Source organism: Magnolia sinica, chromosome 19 (assembly GCF_029962835.1).
Source record: "Magnolia sinica isolate HGM2019 chromosome 19, MsV1, whole genome shotgun sequence".
Classification (NCBI taxonomy): Eukaryota; Viridiplantae; Streptophyta; class Magnoliopsida; order Magnoliales; family Magnoliaceae; genus Magnolia; species Magnolia sinica.
This window is the reverse complement of record NC_080591.1, coordinates 5,769,357-5,788,714: the sequence shown is the minus strand read 5'-3', so window position 1 is coordinate 5,788,714 and position 19,358 is coordinate 5,769,357. Positions and strand designations below refer to the sequence as shown.

The 19,358-nt window shown below is 40.5% G+C and overlaps 1 protein-coding gene across 1 annotated transcript; it reads right to left on the bottom strand.

The window, feature by feature from the left end:
• Positions 1-4,004: 4,004 nt before the first annotated feature.
• Positions 4,005-19,032, bottom strand: LOC131234309 (protein decapping 5-like). Its single transcript, XM_058231093.1, has 8 exons — positions 18,752-19,032; positions 13,579-13,679; positions 9,991-10,077; positions 8,981-9,895; positions 6,675-6,740; positions 4,884-5,075; positions 4,405-4,515; positions 4,005-4,325 (listed from the first exon to the last, which is right to left on the bottom strand). Exons 1-8 carry the CDS (start codon positions 18,897-18,899, stop codon positions 4,182-4,184), a joined length of 1,764 nt encoding a protein of 587 aa, XP_058087076.1. The 5' UTR covers positions 18,900-19,032; the 3' UTR covers positions 4,005-4,181.
• Between the last annotated feature and the right edge of the window lie 326 nt (positions 19,033-19,358).

Below are 19,358 nucleotides of genomic sequence, written 5' to 3'. Positions count from 1 at the left end.
GGTGCGACCCCGGCCCTTACCGTTGGGCCCACCTTGATTGTGTATTCTATATCCATGCCGTCCATCAGTTCTTCCAGATCATTTTAGGATCCATGCCGTCCATCAGTTCTTCCAGATCATTTTAGGATCCATGCCGTCCATCAGTTCTTCCAGATCATTTTAGGTCATGAACCAAAAAATAATGAAGCAAATCCAATCTCAAGTGGACCATTCTGATGATTGAACGTTCCACCATTGAAAATTTCCTAGGGCCCACCGTATTGTTTATTTTCCATCCAACCTGTTGATAAGGTCACACAAAATTGGATTAAGGAAAAAAAATAAAAAATAAAAAATCAGCTTCATCCATAACTTTTGTGGCCCACAAAGAGTTTTTAATGGTCAATCACCACTGTTTCTCATGGTATAGTCCACCTGAGATTTAGACGGCAAGGATATATAATAAATACATCAAGGTGGGCCCCACGGTAAGGACCCTGGCCGCACCCAATCCGCTCCCCCAAAAGTCTCACTCTCACCCCCTGCTAATCATATCTGATACATTGATAGAGTATAAGATCCATGCACATGCACTCCATCCGTACGCGTGTGGGATGGACGTGCCTATTCCAAATCGTCAAAACCGTCGGATCCACAGATTATTGTGCATAGCCCCAAAATCAGATCGAATCGACGATAATATCCTCTGATTTAATGGACACTTGTTCCTTTAATTCAAGCCTATGATTTTATTTTATTTTAGTCCTAAATGTACATTAGATGCCCTCCAATCAGGCATCAGAACCATCTGGGCCCCACAACTAGACAGTTGAAAGATGCGAGCCAAGTAACATTTAATTTTTCTTAAAGAGATGCCCACTAAAATAATTACAAGTTAAAGTGTCTTAATCAATCACTGAGAGTGCGAAAGTTACGTCACATTCGCAATAATTTCACCTTAACAGTGACAAATTAAAATTTAAATAAATTAATTTAAAGTGTAGACACGACAGCATACGCGTGGACCAGTCCAGACCCTTCATCTGTCAGGTCCTGCCGCAGATGACGTGGTCCCAACATGTTGGTCAGCTGATCTAAGGTACTGACTGTAGGAATCTTGAGGTTTACAAATGGACGGTCAGGAAACAGTGCAACCAAACCATACTAAGTTTGGTTGTTTGGCTAGCTTTATAAAATCTACTTAAAAGCACGTATCACCATCTCATATCCATTTTGAATCACATCAACCATCCAATCAGTAGCCATCAAAACCAACGTTCCAAATCAATTTTTGGATACATTTGGATCGTTCGTTTTGCTTCAATTATTTATTCCCCAAAGTAATTTATCTCAGTTTGCAACAACCCTTTAAAAATATATATATATTAAAATAAAATATAATCCCCTATTATTCCCTCTCCTCTCAACTTCACTTTCTCCATCTCCCCGTCTCTTTCTCCTCTCTTTCCTCCAGCCGGCGGAGCTGCCCCCTCATTGCATGATAAGGTGAAAATAATTGTAACTTCCTCATTAAATTCATTGGAAAAATAATTCAAAAAACTTTTAAATAAAACTAAAAATAATCTTATTTAAATATTATTTGACTTTTTAAAAGTATATTCGAAGTACAGCGTTTCACAGAGAACCCATTTAAGCCTAATTTAAAATAATAATAATAACCCATTTTTTAAAAGTGAAATATTTTATAGACTTCTTATGTCAGTTTCTTACTAAACATACCCATCCAAGCAAAATCTTAAAAGAAAGAAAAGAATCAATCTTCTAAAAATTGAATTTTTTACTATCTCTTTTCTTTTCTCCCATCTCTTTTTTTTGGCAAAAGACCCAATTATACAGAATTTTTTAAAGAAATAAAAAAGAAAATCCATTTTTTAAAAGTGAAATATTTGTAATATTTTTTTTCAATCTCATTTCCTATCATTTTCTTTCCAAACAAGCCCATTTCAATATAACACATTAAACAAAAATCATTTTCTAAGGCGAAATTTTTTGTCCAAAAGATTAAGTCTGCGATAAAATTACCAAAAAGTAATTAAAAAGCACGGAAGGATTGTCGGATTGGTGGCAAAAGAAGAGAGTTATTTTAGTGGCAAAAGAATAGTCACCTGAAGAATAGTGATAAGAGATGGTCGAGGTATAAAAACAGTCAAGAGGCATTTTCATCCCAAATAATAGTCATTGAAAAAAAAAAAAAAATTTGAATCCTTGAGTGTACTAAAGGAGGCCCTGCACCCCAAATGCGGCCTTCAGGAGATCAATGACCAGCAACACAAAAGGTCCAGATTGATTCTAGAAGTGATTCTAGTACCCAACCTGGATTGTGTATCACATCCCATCCCAACCATCTATCAAGGAATGTCTGAATTGATTGTAAAAAGAGGTCACAGTGATTAATATGAACCAGACACTGCAGGGGACCGCCTTGGTTTGCCTGCATCCTCTAAGAATTACAACGATCTAACAGCCAACAACCCTGATAATTTGATTGCCGGCCCACAAAATGAATGATCCATAATTATAATAAACAGGTGCCACCATTATGGCCCACCTGATGAATGGAATGGCCTGATTTTCCCACTAAGTGGTCATGATGAAGAGGGCAGCCCGCTCCATAGCTCGGACAAGTCAGCCCAAAAAGGGGTATAACAGAGGCACAAACCACCACCACACCACACCAACCCCCCCCAACCCCCCAAAAAAACCCTCAAAAAAAGAAATTAGCAGTGCGAACAGGCTGCGCCAGGGCACAAACAGGCACCAGATGATGCCTCCTAATCAATGGTGGTCCACCAAGCATCTAGACTGGCATTAGATCATGGCCACTCGACCTTGCAGGTAAAACATTTCAGATTAGGTTGTATTAGTGTCTTCAATGTGAACGAGCAGATGGGCACGCTGCAAATGGCCCCCTACACCAAAAATTCCCAAATGAATGAATAAAAAGAATACAATAGGTGGGTAACAGTAGATAGTTAAGAAATCCCTTCACATGATTTTCCAAGGCTAGGTTTTGTAAGTACTGATTGTATTGGAACCATTTGAGAACAAGTCTGATAAAAGGGGTCTCCTCTTGTAGTCTTTTTTTTCCGAGTTTTTTTTTTTTAAATTTATTAGAACCCGACTTGCCTCTAACCCAACAAGGTTAGATGAATCACCTGCAACCCCAAGCCCGTTGGGCCCACCATGATGTTTGTATTATATACACTCTGGCAATCCATTTTGCAGCTCATTTTAGGACATGAATTCAAATATGAGAGGGAGATTCAAAACTCAAGTGGGGCACACCACAGGAAACAGCACGGACACTGTTGAAACCTTCCTGGGGCCCACCATGATGTACGTATGCTATACAACACAACGTGATTCCCACCTGGATGAAGGGAAAACACAAATATCAGCATCCAAAACTTTTGTCGCACCCAAGATCTTGAGGGTGGGTATTCAATACCCACCGTTTTCTTGTGGTGTGGCCCATTTAAGTTTCAGATCTCCTCATGTTTTGACTCATCCTAGAATAAGCTGGCAAAGCAGATGGATGGACTGGATATAACACAAACATCAAAGTCGGCCGCACAGCTTTGGGTTACAAGGGGATTCCTGTAACTCAGGATACATGCAAGTCACATCCTTCTTTTCTAGTAGTAACATCCTTCTTTTCTAGTAGTAGAGGTCATCCAGGCTCCAAACTCGGGGGTTACAGCATCAAAGTATCCATCACTACAAACATGGTTTGAGCATACTTCCAAAGGCAATTTCTCATACCGACCTAAGATCCACTCAGAACAGCTTATCCAACTGTAAACAAATTAGCAACTCTCGACCGAGATTATCTTGAGAGACAACGAAGGTTAAAATGCTAATCGCTAAGAGCACAACCCTAAAATTTCTATGGCACAAAATTCCGCATTCATGTTCACACAACAACATTCTAATTAGCCCATGTGTATTAGTGCTTATTTTGAGGTTCTAAAACGGAGGAGAAAGAAAAAAAAAAAAAACCCCGCTTAGTCCTGAAACTATGCTTATTTTCTCACTAGTCACAAAAGACAAGCAGTGATATTACAAGCCAAGCCCTCTCCCCATCAGTTTCTCTTCTTAGGTGGGGAGGTGTGGCCTTGGATTAGCTTTTATAGTCCAAAAGATGACACAAACCAGCATACTAACATTCGTACCTTGACTAGCTAGTTGGGTCGGTACATGGTCTGACCCCGGCCCCTCCCAACGTAGCCGTATCCCCTTCCATAAAAGGGACCCCTTGACCGGCCACCACCACGACCTGGACCGCGGCCACCCCGACCACGATGCCTCGGGAAATCACCAAATGTCTGCATAGATGAAATACATATCAAGTGAACCATTCAAGGGATTGAGATGACCATGAGGCAGAAGTGGGAAACAGCGTACCTCTGTGTCGATTTTCATCTGCTCGGAGAACTTGGTCCTCCCGTTCATTGATCCTCGGTCGAGTGCATTGCAGGAAAGAGAATCAAAGAAGTCATCCTTAACATAAACAGGCTGTAGAACAAGAGAAGGATCATAATCATAAAAATAGCATGGAGAGAGAGAGAGAGAGAGAGAGAGAGAGAGAGAGAGAGAGATGTAAAGGCTACTTGCTTGACTAGTCCCATGTGCCAATGTTTGTGTGAGATTCAGGCTACTCATCAGGTGGGGCCCACTGGGTACGTGTCATGTGACTGGAGCTGCCAGATTTTCGGATCCTCAGCACACATGGTGGCACCAAAAGAACATCACCCAGATCTCACATTCACATGCTACATTGGCAGGTGTGTCAGACCAGGACTAGAATCCTACTCCAGAAGGTAATCATTGTTGGGTTTGGACATTGGAGAGATTGGTGCAGCTTGCAAGGATAGCTATATTACCTTCGTTTCAAATCTTGAAGACTGAGCATCATCTTCCTCCAGAGTATCATATGCATCATCATCTCCTGCTTCCCCTTCTTTGTCCCTAACCTTGCTTTTACCAAGATGACCCCACACTTCATCCTTCTTGAATTTTTCATTCATCGCGATGAAATCAAAATCTTCTGTGAATTTGGTCACTCCGCGCGACATCTGCAAGGCCCGTCTCAACAAATTCACAATAAATTCAAACAGGTATCATGGTGTGGTGGGAAGAATTCATGGGGACAAAAATACACCAATGGCCATAAGTGCATCCAGATGTGCAAGCATCAGCACCTGCTTGTGTGTGCGTGCAGGTGAGACTGCAAGAGCAAGCGTATACTGGTTTTCGACAATCACTGCCATGATTAAGATCCACCGTGCTTTTTTGCCTCTTATGGACATGTGCAACATAAACTGATAACGAACCAAAAGGGAGAGATCATAAACTAGGTATTAATCTTCACACAGCTTGGATGGATTCCTTTTTGTTGCTTCAACAAAAGCAGTCCAGTGGCATCCCATATTCTATTCATTGTCATCAGCAATGTATCAAGGATCTGACACTTTTTTATATTGTGCCATGGCTGTCAATGGTCAGATTCAGGTCGGGTCCTATAGTATCCATACCCAGGCTAACTGGGTCTGGGTCTCATTCTTCAAGACCTACCTGGAACCAATCAGGTTCAGGTACCTGTCAGATACCCCATCTAGTTTTTGGATCCAGCTTTCAATTGGGTTTGGATCAAATAAGAGCACATATGTGCCATTTTGACACACGTCTGGTGTGTAAACAGACTGTCTCACATGTGTGTGGCTTAGGAAACCTCACTCCATTGTTAAAAATATCAATATATTTAATGTATATAACAGTACCATTAAAACCAACTGGACCTGACTGGACCCAACCTGACCGATTTTAACTGGGTCCAATTTGACCCAACTCAAATGTGGCAACACCCGATTTCTAACCAGGCCTAAAAAATGACCTGGCCCATTGACAGCCCCGAGCACCAATGGAGCATACAAGTAATTATTTGTAAGGGAAACCCAATGGCATTGCAATTATTTGTAAGGGAACATGGCACTTATAGTTGCAGTGGCCCAGGAGTCCCTTACAAACAACTGCAACATACCAGTTTTTGAAAAAAAGTAAAATATAATTGTCCATTTTACTTTAAATATTTGTATAGATGTGTCTTGGAAAAATCTGACTTTCAAAACCCACCATGTCCAATGCCCCATATCTGTGTCGAACACCAACACAGATGTCCATGTCCCATATTACATAGGTCAAAGACATGCCCAACTCACAATTCTGGCAGTGCTATGCTCATGTGCAGGCACAGCCGAACTTGAGAACAGGGGTCGACTTGTTAACTGATCGGTTGATCCTGCAACCCCATGGCAACCCCCTTTTAGGAAGTACCAAATATTTGCAGTAAATAAACAAGAAAACTTTATTATCCCAATGTCCTATGATCTTCTTCTGTTCAATTAGCACAAGATAATATATATATTAGAAGCTTTTTATGATCACTAAAATAGAAAGTTTAAGAGCAGCCTTTTGGACCATGCAAGCACTAGGAATAGATTCTTGTACATTGTGAATTTCATTTCAGATTTCATGCTTTGCAGTTCAGTCGTAATGAGTGATATTAGGAGTATAAGATAGACACTTTCTAATTATATATTGGGTTCACATGAGCAATATTTCATATCATTAGGGGCTCTGGTAATTAGAGAGCAGAAAGGAAAGAAATGCATTACCCCATTCCCTCTTCCTCTTTCACGACCCCTATTACTGTAACGGTTTTGTAAGGCAGCTCCATTCATCTGGAAAAGAGAAATCCATCTTTAAAATCCTCATAGTATTAAAAAATAAAATAAAAAATAAAAACACACATTTCACCCAAATTTCTTACTAGAATACAGCAGAATATCCAGTAATAATGCCATTTAGTGAACTGTCTCTAAATTAGAAGGTATATTACGAATGTACTAATGAGTTACAGAAAAGGTTCAGAAAATTGGAACTAGAAAATGTATTAGACAGCTGAAAAGCCAACGTGTATCTGTATGCATCAGCAACATATCTGAATTTTAACCAATTTAGTCCTGCATCAGCTACGCATATGAGAATTGTGCCATGAACTAGACAATGGCTTAGGGTGCATTTGGTTGCACCAAATATCATGATTTTTTATTTTTGTTTTGAAAGACACCAAATATCATGAAATTCTGCACAGATTAACATGAAATGCCGTGAAATTTCATCATATGCAACCAAAGGTAACTTAAAGAAACAAAGACATCTATTTTACTAGATTATGGCTTAAAGTGACAATAGAAATTTATGCCACTAGAATATACCTCTAGAAATTTTAAATTAAACTGATCTGACGTATAATAAAAGGTGATCCCAATTAATGGCAGAACAGGCTTCATGTAGCCGACCCAATTACTTGGGATAAGGCTTAGATGATGATGATGATGATGATCACTTATAATAAAAGAAAAAACAGGTCTCAACTTTTTTGTGGACACAGAGAAGTCTATATGAGCAGCAAGCTGCATTTCAAGCTAATGTAGCCACTGGCTAGTTCGACGACGTTGTAACTCACAAGTAAAATTGTAAGTTGGCTTTTGGAAATAATTTTGTTCAGGGCATCACCAATCACATCAGACAGGATAGCCCCATCTGTAGATTTTCTAAGCACACATGCGCATACTAACAATAACATATACATGCCACCACATGTGCCAACATGGCAGACAGGTGCAATATCCAAGCCGTCCACCAGGTGGATCCAACATTATAGATGTTCTTGCCCAAAAACTACATTGGTCCACTCATTTTATTTTTTTTTCTTTTTTTGATAGGTAATGCAAATTTATTAAAAACGCTAAAAAAGCAAAAAAGAATACAGAACAACACAAAGAAAAGGAAAGACTACAGCCCCATAAGGGCTGCAATGATACAAGGGTCCAAATCCTTCAAACCCAAAGCCCACTCGATGACCCAAGATATAGGCTAGCCTTGCGAATGATACATTGGTCCACTCATCAGGTGGGCCATGATATTACAAAAGGATTAATGCTTAGAGAATTTCAGTCAAGTTTTCTTTAGATCTAAGTCCAGTGTTCAAGTATCAGTATCACTACAAGTTCCGTTGCTTGGGAGAGTGGAAACAATATCGATATTGCCGATAATATCATTGATAACTGGAAATGCGGGAAAACATTGAGAAAACATGGGGGAAGCAGTGGAATTTTCCAGTGAAATTTCAGGAGATGCTAAAATAAACATTTGCATATTTAGGAAAAAAAAATTGTAAAAAGAATGCATAAAAGCATGTGATGTTATAAGAAATCAATCCAACCATCCCATCTATCCATCCAACCTTCCATCCAAACATCTATCGATATTTCAGGATATCAACAACACATGATATTTCGCTGAGAAATCATCAACACCAAAAAGAAAACAAAAGATTGTTGTCTTGATGTCACCCGTGTTGCGATAAATATTATCACGATATTATCAGCGACAAATTGAACAATACATACAACCGTGCACCCATAAAAACATTTGAAATGGATTTTTTCTAATAAACAATTTTTTGGCAATATCGATACATTGGCAATATTATCGAAATATCGTCCATACACTAGCGATACAAGTGACATCTGGAACTTACACAATCGAAAACAATGTTTTAAATATCGGTATCGTGTTACATATCATATCCTTAGGATACAGATAAGTATCAGTTATCGCACGGGATACAGATACAGACCCAGCAAGACCCGAACCCAGTTAGCCCAGGGACGGGTACCATAGGACCTGACCTGAACCAGACCAGTTGATAGCCCTACATATATCTCCATTGGCCATGCATGTGATACTGATAGAAGGAGAACGTTTAGCAGGTTTTGTTCAAATATTGCATAGGTTGTTTTATATTGAACAAAATATGATGATGGGTAGATTTATATTGATGGAAAATGGATTGAGCAAGGGAGACACCATAGGAACTTTCTGGAGTTTAATTTAGAAACAAGCAACGACATACCTTATTATCCGGTACTCTAGGTAATGGCAATATCGGTGCCTGAGCTTCAGCCGGAGCCAAAGCTGATGGTTCTGATGAGGTGGATTGCACAACCTCTACATCTTTCCCAGTTTGTAATGGTTGGGATGAAGAAAGCGTGGTGGGCCCAGGCTGCAATAGCTGGCCTGGAGTTACCAAAGGAGGCACCAATGTTTCAGTATGACTTGATGTGGACGGCCCAACAATGCCGGACACAGATTGAGACATACTTTGATAGGGCAGGGATGGGCCGGGAACCGTTCGAGGCTTGCCAGAGACTGGTGCCACCATTGCATTGATATCAAGACTAGTAGTGGTTAAAGGAGGCACCAATGGCAAGCTTGTGCTCTGAGTTGTTGAGGGAACAGAGGTAATAGGAGCCTTATTTGGCATCAGGCTCGGCAATGTTTCAGAAGCTAAGGCGGCAGCTTGGATGGGAGCTAGAGTCGATGGCAAAGTAGTCGAGGTTAGATTTGGGGTACCAGTAACTGGTGGCAACAAAGGAGAAGGAAATTCCATCAGATTTGGAGCACCAGTCGGCAACGATGCATTCATGCCAGGATATTGCATTGGCTGTTGCTGCATGGATTGGGGCATTGGCAAGCCTGGCGGAGGACGAATCAAAGGCTGCTGTTGCTGTTGTAGGTGAGGCAGCCCACTTGAGGGCCCATAAAATCCTTGCCAGTACATTGGCATGGGAAGCCCAGAACCATTTTGAGGTGCAGGTGATGATCCCCATGACCCCAAACTTCCCCCAGGTTGATATAAAGGCAAACCACCTTGGAATGGTGACCTAGGCAGCCCTAGCTGGGCAGCATGTGAGCTAGGATCTGCCATGGTCACGCTCCCAGCAGAAGGCAAACTTGAGGTTGCAGACGATGGCCGAGGATAGTGTGACTGCACAAAGAGGAGCTCGAGATTGTTATGCTCGCAATTGCAAGCAAGATATCAAGACAGTTTGAAACTTCACATATGTAAGGCAGTCTTCTTACCTGTATGATAGCAGGATCGCTGTGAATAGGCGGCGGTGGCGGCGGTGGTGTAGCTTGAACGGGTGGGGAGGACTTAACCTGTAAATCCTGGAATCACAAGCAAGTCATATGATCAGCAATCTAATCATCCGAAGTACAATGCTGAAGCGGGCAAGTATAAACGAAACCTTCACGAATGAATATCATCCAAATGTATGCCTAGAAGTTTTCATGCCCAAAAAATAATAATAATAAATAAAAACGAAAATAACTATCTATATTAAACTGTACGTGTAAAGGTAAAATTAACAAAGGGGCAGGCTCCAGTGGTACTGGACAGAAGTGGGGTTCACGTGATCTATTCAGGACATCCAGCCATATCCATCAGATGCGCAACCACAATTTACCCCCAGTACCAAAAAATAAACCAGATCCAAAACTCAGGTGGGCCACACCAGAGGGAACAAGTTGAGAGCCATTCATGTCCTTAATCTGGCCTGGAGGAATGGTCAGACCCATGCATCTCCTTCCATCTTGTGTCCCTGCTCTGTGACCCACCTGAGTGTTGGATCGGGCTGATTTTTTATATTTGAGGGTGACACAAGCTCTTGCATCTAATGGATGGGTTAGATGTCCTTCATAAATCAAGTGGGCCCCACACCTGCCTGGTATCACTGTAATCTTAGGGTGGTACTGGTACCACTAGAGTGCACCTCATTAACAAAAGGTAAACCGCAACAACTTGTAAAGCAAACTGGGAAATTTTTATGGACTTGTATGATTCACATGCCAAGGATATGCTTAGCATCTTCTGGTCTTGAGTCTGTATGCATGGGAGCCATGGTCCGGTGACCCAGATGTTGATCCGATGGGCACCACCATGGATAGACTTTGCCATAAAAATCTTCTTGGTGGGACAATCCTTACCCTTCAATGATTAGACAAACATCAGCCTAGCATAGGCTTGGCCCATTGACACCCCTAGGCCCTAATGATATAATGGCAACAACAACAATGAGCACGGTGATGATCATAATGATGATGTTTGATGGATCTATTATGATTACGATAATGTTTGCAAATGTTAATTAATGCAGGGGCATTTTCACACCGGGCTCAAGTGGGGCGACCTGTGGGATGCGGGAGCACACTCAAGGTGGGCGGCCTGCGGAACCCATGTGATTTGGGGCCCGTGTGAGACGGGTGGCTCATGTGAGGCGGAACCCATGTGATTTGAGGCTCACAAGGGAGCGGCCATGGATTTGGGGCCCACGAGGAGGGTTTGGCCGAGGACCTAACCCATGGATGTGAAACCTAGGCAATAAGATAAAGGGATTAATTCGTCATGCTTTATCGGTTCGAGCTTTTAGAGCAAGTGGTTAATTGTCCTACATCATTGATTGTCGACAAACAACATGTGGTAAAAGTCGTTGTCGTTGTCATCTAAGCCTTATCCCAACAAATAGGGGTCAGCTACACATCCTATTCTGCCATTCTACTCTATCGACAACCATAACCTCAATTAAACCATAGGTAATCAAGGCTTTTCATAATACCTCTACACATTTCCTTATGGACCTTCCCCTTGCCCTTCTAGAGCCTTCAAGCTTGGATAGACAATAACCAACAAACAAAGTGAAATTATATCTTAAATGGTCAATTCATGGACATGTGATGGATGGTGCTTTATTTTCCAAACATGCTTCAAAATTGTTCTAGATTAGCAAATTGTGCTCAACAAAATGAGTTTATATTCTTGACCTTGGTTCAAATTATTGTGTAATGCATACATATTAGTGACTCTCAATACACGGTATGATACATATCGGCCGATATGACTTATACATTGGGCGTGTCGGGTGAATCTCTCTCTCTCTCTCTCTCTCTCTCTCTCTCTCTCTCTCTCTCTCTCTCTCTCTCTCTCTGCTTTATTTTCCAAACATGCTTCAAAATTGTTCTAGATTAGCAAATTGTGTTCAACAAAATGAGTTTATATTCTTGACCTTGGTTCAAATTATTGTGTAATGCATACATATTAGTGACTCTCAATACACAGTATGATACATATCGGCCGATATGACTTATATATTGGGCATGTCGGGTGAATCTCTCTCTCTCTCTCTCTCTCTCTCTCTCTCTCTCTCTCTCTCTCTCTCGTGCAGAGCCATACACCTCCACACAAGTGCCGTGACCGATTGGTCCAACCATGCTGGTCCAACAAAAGATAGGCCCCAATATTGGAAACAGGTAAATGAGTAAGAAAACTTCAGCCAAGTGTTTTAGAGCCATACATTTGTTTTGCGAATTGTTGCCCACCTGACTAGTGGATCAGCCTAATAATTCTTGGGCTAGGGCATGAATATTGCAGTGCCTTATGGATGGATTAGAGTGGCGTGTACATTAGCTGTATAGCACACGTGTTGGCTTAACAAATCTCATCTCTCAAGAAGCCGGACAGATGCAACTTTCCTATAACCCCCGGCTGCAGCTCTGTGGGGCCCACCACAATGACCGTGTGACATCCACTCTGTACATCCATTTTGCCATATCATGTGTGGGCATGACTCCAAAAATTAGGTAGATCCAATACTTAAGTAGGCCATGCCACAAGAAATGTTTCAGATTCAACGTTCACCATTAAACCTTCATGGGGAGATTGTTTTTCTTATGCATGCTTACAAACATGCAATTTCGTAAGCAATTCCCAAGAAACAATTACAAAGAATTGTTTCTTGAGAATAAATTCTGCAGTTGACACCGAACAGGCCCTTAACTGTAATTTTTTTCAGATCTTATTTTTAACCATTTCCAAAATTGTTGGTGTATCCAAACAGCCAAGAGTTCATCTGAAATGCCCCTTCAGATTTGGGGCCGCACTCATATAGAAACTGGGGGCAACTGAAACACCATCCTATTTGCTTGTAATACTTTTCAAAGGAAAAACAAAACTCAGTGACAGCAGTTACCAGACAACCTAATATATCCTCCTTTTTTATTCATCATTTCCCCACAGAGGAACTTGACAATGGATGCATCTCACAATCGAGAAAAGAGAGACAAAACCAATTAAGCACATGATAAGTTAGTGAAACAATGAAGCACATTACCAAACTTCTAGGGTTTACAAGATAAACTTTCTAACCATGGCCCTTTTTGCATATAATTCCACCAAGCAAAATATCTAAGACGCTATAGTGCCTGGCATGCAACAGCTAGCAATGCAATGGTGCTGTAAACCAAATAGATTCAAAATAAAAATAAATTTTAAAAAAATCTATGGAGACATCAAATGAAAGAAAGAATTCATGCGTGCTTTTATCCATCCCCTTGTGATAAACAAAGACCGCATTTATTTTTATAGACATGATGGATTGTCATGATATCTCATCTATCTATTAACTCACTAGGGTAGACATGCATATCTCATCTATCTATTAACTCACTAGGGTAGACATGCATATCTCATCCATCTATTAACTCACTAGGGTAGACATGCATATCTCATCCATCTATTAACTCACTAGGGTAGACATGCTAATACACCAGTTGTTAATTGACTCACTATGGTGAGATATGCAATGTTCCAGGTGTTAATATCTTTCCACGTACCTTGATGTCACTACCACGAAAGAGTATGTACTCATAAACTTTGTCACTTGGAGGAATTTGGGCACCATCCTTTTTTCGTCCTTCAGTTCCAAATGATCTTACTGCCAAGACAGAAGATGCGAATCAGAATCAACAATCAATAGGTTGTTCATAGCTTTTAAAACTAAATCATAGAAGATCATCATCATCTAAGCCTAATCCAAACTATTGGAGTCAGCTAAATGGATCCTGTCCCACCATTGAAATGTCAGATTGCTAGGATTCATGATAAAAGTCGTGGCATAAGTTTCACACCGGCTCACAACCTAAATCCAACTCTCCTTTATCTAGGCTTGGGACCAGCAATGAGAGAGAAAAATTCCCACATGCATTACTAAATTAACAGATATTAAGATCAGCAAATATTTAAAATAGTCATGGTTAAGTAAAATATATATAATAGCTAGAAAAAACAGTTTACAACACATGGTATGTTGGTTATAAACATGTGCTTCACTAATTACATCATGAGCTCAAAACTTGTTGGCTACTTTTGACTGTTGTTAAATGTAAAAAAGAAAACGGTTGCCAGACAAGTAACTCAGTCATGACGAAGGCTGAGTCAAACTGACTCGACAAATCTTGTCAATTTGAGAATTGAGTCACGCCCACAAGCAAGTTTCCAAATGACTCAGCTCGAAATCTCGTCGAGTTGACTCAGCCAAGTTTCAACTCGAACCATGATTGAAACCAACACAATGCAATCCCCATAACCATTAGATGAATTCCTACTAAATGAGTTCCACAGCTTTAGCCAAACCCAGCAGTCATAACTAAATTTTGATGGAACACCTGAAAGTAACCCAAGTGATGAATATCCAAGCACCTTTCTCTAGACTGTAATGGAAGATTCCTAGTGGCTTTCTCCACTCGTATTTCGCATTATACAAGTCATGTCAGTAAAAGTTTCGCACTTTTTGCTTAGCACCCAGCTCACAAAAGACATTCACAATAGTTCCATCCATATCGAAGGAGACTCCCAAAGACTCATCCGGCACTTCCTCCATAAGCAGAAGACAACTTTGACCACTGATACCATTACCACCATACTTTTAGTATCGACTCAGCGCCTTCATTTTTTGTAAGGCCGCATCCATCAGAAAGGTAGTGAAGGCACAGAGCATAAATCTGTGATTTAACTTAGTTCTACAAGGGAATGTCCTGGAAAAGGTTTACAAACAGCCAGCCCTTAGTTTATTAAACATGCCAATTAGCCTCCTCTTATCAACAATCAGACCTTAGAAGATAGCAGTAAGGTTTTTTGCCTGTCTTCAGTGTCCTGCGCTTATGAGACAATACTGTTTTTCATACTTAACTAGAATATGTTAAAGAAAGGCAAAAGGGATTCCAAGAGCATTGGTACACGGCAGCTCATGCACACACCAGTATGTGCCAGCATGGCACATAACTATAAGATCCAATCCATCTATTAGGGGGGCCACACTCTGGATTCCCTGGTACAAGAATTAGGCTGGGCCCACCAATCAGGTGAGCTACACTCTATGAAACAAATAGACAGCTAGAGAAAACTTGGCTGAAATTTTCTGAGCCCTCTGTTTCAAACAGTGGCCCACCTGATGAGTTGACCAGCCTGGTTTTTGGGCAAGAAATCTTAAAAGTCAGACCCACCTCGTAAATGGTTCAGACATACCATCTGTCTACCACACTGGCACAAGTGGCAGCATGTAATGCCAAGCCATATACATGCATGTGAGACTTAGAAAGGCCCAGGATTACGAAACCTTAGTAGCATCAGAGGAGAGTAATTGAATTACCAACACATATGCAGGCTTCAATCTAATTTTGACTCCTTCGGAATAGAGGTAAAAGCCTAACCATCGACCACCTTCGGAATAGAGATAAAAGCCTAACCATTGACCACCTTTGGAATAGAGGAATGGCAATTGGAAATGGTTGCCTGTTGTGCCTCAAAGACACAGAGTCCGTAAGCCACCTCATGATTCATTGCAAGTTCAGTCAGGAGATATGGAGCAGAGTCATAGCGCTGATCAGCACGGACTGGGTTCCACCAGTTTCGATTGACGCCTTTGTTTGTGCTTCGAACAGAGAGGCTTGTAGCAAAAAGAAAAAAAGTTTGTCATATGGCGTCTCTCTTCAGACAGTGGGTTGATCATTTTCGGAGAGAGTGCAACAACAGTCTTCAACAAAAATGTTGGAATTGACAGAGTCAGTTTTCCAGCGGGTTAAAAGTTTGGGTGATTGATTGGGCCTTGGGTTTGCCCCAAATGAAGGGTTGTAAAAGGATTTTTCTGGGTATTGAGGCCTTTGGATATGATCACTTGATTGCTTTTTGGATGATCTCTCATCATTTCTGTCAGGCATCTGTTCTTTCCGTTTACCCTCTTTTGAGTAGTGCTGATAAATTTTTCGGTACCATTCACGAAAAATAAAATAAATAAATAAATAGTACAAAAACCGTTATGAGAGAATGCATGGATGCGGGGAGAGTCAAAGAGAAGAATCAGTCCAACTATCAGAATGATGGAGTTCTGGAAATGAACTGTCCACCCTTAGAGAAGCATCATATCAAATAAAGATGGTGAGCAAGAGTTCCTGGATTATTGAAAGGCAACAGTCAATGATTTATCAGGGATGAGCAGAATTGGAGACAAAAACAGAAGGCACTGACAAAAAATATTTGAATGCTAGAGTTGGAAGCAAGGAAAGAATTAGATTAGGAAGACGTGTAACTAGGGGATAAACCCTAGTGTATAATTCCCAAGGCTGTAGAACAAGACTAAAGAATAGAATGTTCAATTAAGTAGTCTTATGGAATCCTTGGGGCCAATGTGATGAAGGCATATACAGACTATGAAATTCCTATATTTGAAGAACTTATGGACAGATAGTAGAATTGGTTTGTTGAGAAATGAGAACAGCGATATCCTCTTTTCCTTAGTGGTCCTATCAGCGAAGGGAACATAGCTAGAGCAGAGGATTTGGCTCACCGTGAAGGGCTGTGCATCTTTGTAGACAACTTTGTCAGTAAGCTTTTAGTAGAAGAGGATTCCTTCAGAGAGATTAACTAGGCTTCTAGAGACCAGGGGCAAGTTTGAGCCTTGGAAACTCTCTTTCATCTTCAACAAAATTCATCACTTTGCATTGAGCTTAAAGACTTCAATCGCCCAAGTTGATAGAGTGGCTTCAACAAAACTCATCAATTTGCATTGAGGTTAAAGGCTTCAATTGTCTATGTTGGTAGAGTGGCTAATGAGTTGGCCAATGTGTTGGCAAAGAACGGTGTCTCTAGAACTTCTCTTTGTTTACAGAATCCATTCCCTCTCCTCTATTATTCTCTTTAGAAGAAAAATAATAAAAAATAAAAATAAAAAATCATCACATGCACTCGCACCTCTATGCCTTTCTTTTGAATAAAAGTTCTCTATTTCTCACACGCAAGCCTACACATACCTCTGTTTTTTTTCTTCTGAATAAAAATTCATTATTTGCCCTTCAAAAAAATCACCATTTCTCCACATACGCGCATGTGCACGCTTTCCAGTCCCCCAGTTGACAAAGACATTAGAATATGGATCATAGGCCCCAATCATATGTTGTCCACAAAAGAATTTTCAAGATATTGATTACCAAAGGAGGTGAGGATCCCACCTTTTGGAAAAGTGTGGCAGTATCAGAGCTTCGAAGAGTTAAGGCCTTAGGATTTTTGTTGGATAGAGGTGGCAGACAAAAACCTAACCTTGGCCCACCTCCAGAATAGGAATGTCTCTTCCTAACATCAGTTCAATGTGTTGAAAGAGGACGAGAGCATGGACTGCCTTTCACTTCATTGCATGGTGGCCTCAAAATCTTCTTGAAGACATACAGAATGCCACGGGCATTTTAAAACAAGTGTCAAAGTTGGCAGTTGCATGGACAGCCGAGCTGTTTAATGTCGCAGGCAGTCCTATGAGGTTAAAGCCGGGGACTTAATGCGGCTCCACTGTCGAAATTAATGGACAGACAATGGTCTGACTTGACATAAGGGTTGCCAACTAATGAGGGGATCTGGCATGACCCATCTTTTCCACGGTTGGGATGTCCTGCACATATGACACGGTGGTGGGAATGATGGGGATGTAAGTGAAAGCTCACACTTACTGCCTGTATGATCATTTGGCATAGAAACTAAGAGAAGAAAGCACATATGCCATAAGTGATCAACATATCTCAGAATCTCACCCCAACCATAATTGGAAAAGGGACACTTTTGCATTGGTTCCATCTTCTACACATAATTAAACCACAAACTCTTCAACAGCATTCCTATGAACAAATATCGTTCAGTTCGAGAATTCTACGATAACAGCATAGGCGCAGGGTGAACTACAAATGCATTATATTTTTCTCAACTAATATTAGATACATAAGTAAAAAGGAAAAACGATAACAATCCAAACTTGGGACTTGTACATCCATCCACAAATCACAGAACGCAAAAGGCTCCAAACCTCTATATAAAAAAGGACAGCCCAATGTGACAATATATCAAACATCTGGCCCTTTCAAAAATAAAAAATAAAAAAATCAAACATTTAAAGAACATATTCAAGGTGATTCGACATGTCATCAAATCAAAGCTTTCAAAATCTTCTAAGCAACCCAACGAAACAATGGAAATTACAAGAATCCCAAAAACAAATTCAGTAGCTAATTAAGTTGCATGCCAAAATGCATGCAATAATTGGTGTTTTCTGTGGGTCATGCACACATAGGGATATCAAAGCAACTAATATTCCTCGAAAAGAACATCTAAAGACAAATATGACAGAAGACTTAAATATCCCACGCAATAAAACCAAGTTAGAAAATCCCCACAAAAACAAAATCCAAATTTTAAAAAAATAATAATAATCAACAAAAACAAAAGCCCGAAAGCCAAAATCACAGAAAAAACAGAACCCAGTTACAAAAATCCCAACAATAAAATTTAAAAAAAAAAAAAAAAAAAAAAAAAACCACATCCCAAAATACCACAAAAACAACACTTTAAAAGAAAATCATACATCAAAATCCCACAAAAACAAAAACCCGCATCCCAAAATCGCAGAAAAATCCCTCCAACCCCAAAACCCACTATCAAAGGGAAGGAACAAAGGAGGCAAAAGAAAAGGACCATTTCTCAAGCCGATGCTAGATTCTTCGGTGTTGATGTTGTAAAGAACACCTTCGTATCTGATTTCGCACTTCGATGTCAAGCTAATCAAGCTTCCTATGTATGAATCGGCGGGCCCACCACCAGATCTAGGAGCTTCAACGGCCATGATTCTTGCTTTCAGTGAAGAATGAGAGACAGAACTCCCCTCCTATCAGAAGAAGAAAAAGAGAGAGAAAAGAAACCCTGACGTTTTTGGTTTTTAGACCCTTTACCTTCGATTTTTCTATAAATCTGTTCGGTTTTGGGGGGATTTTATTCAATGCATCCCGGCTTTTTACTCTCGCTGTTGGACGTTTGCTACAGTACGTCCCGACGCATGTTTATATCGGACGCAGATTGGGTTCTGAGGGGTCCACCGTGATGTATGGGTTTTATCCACACAGTCCATCCATTTTTCCATGTTATTTTTTTATATGTTAATAAAATTGACGTAGATCGAAGGCCCAAGTAGACCACTCCAGAGGAAACAGCATTGATAATGACACCCACCGTTGAAACCTTTCTAGGGCCCACCGGAATGTTTATATGCTATCCAATCTGTTCATAAGGTCACGTAGACCGGGAT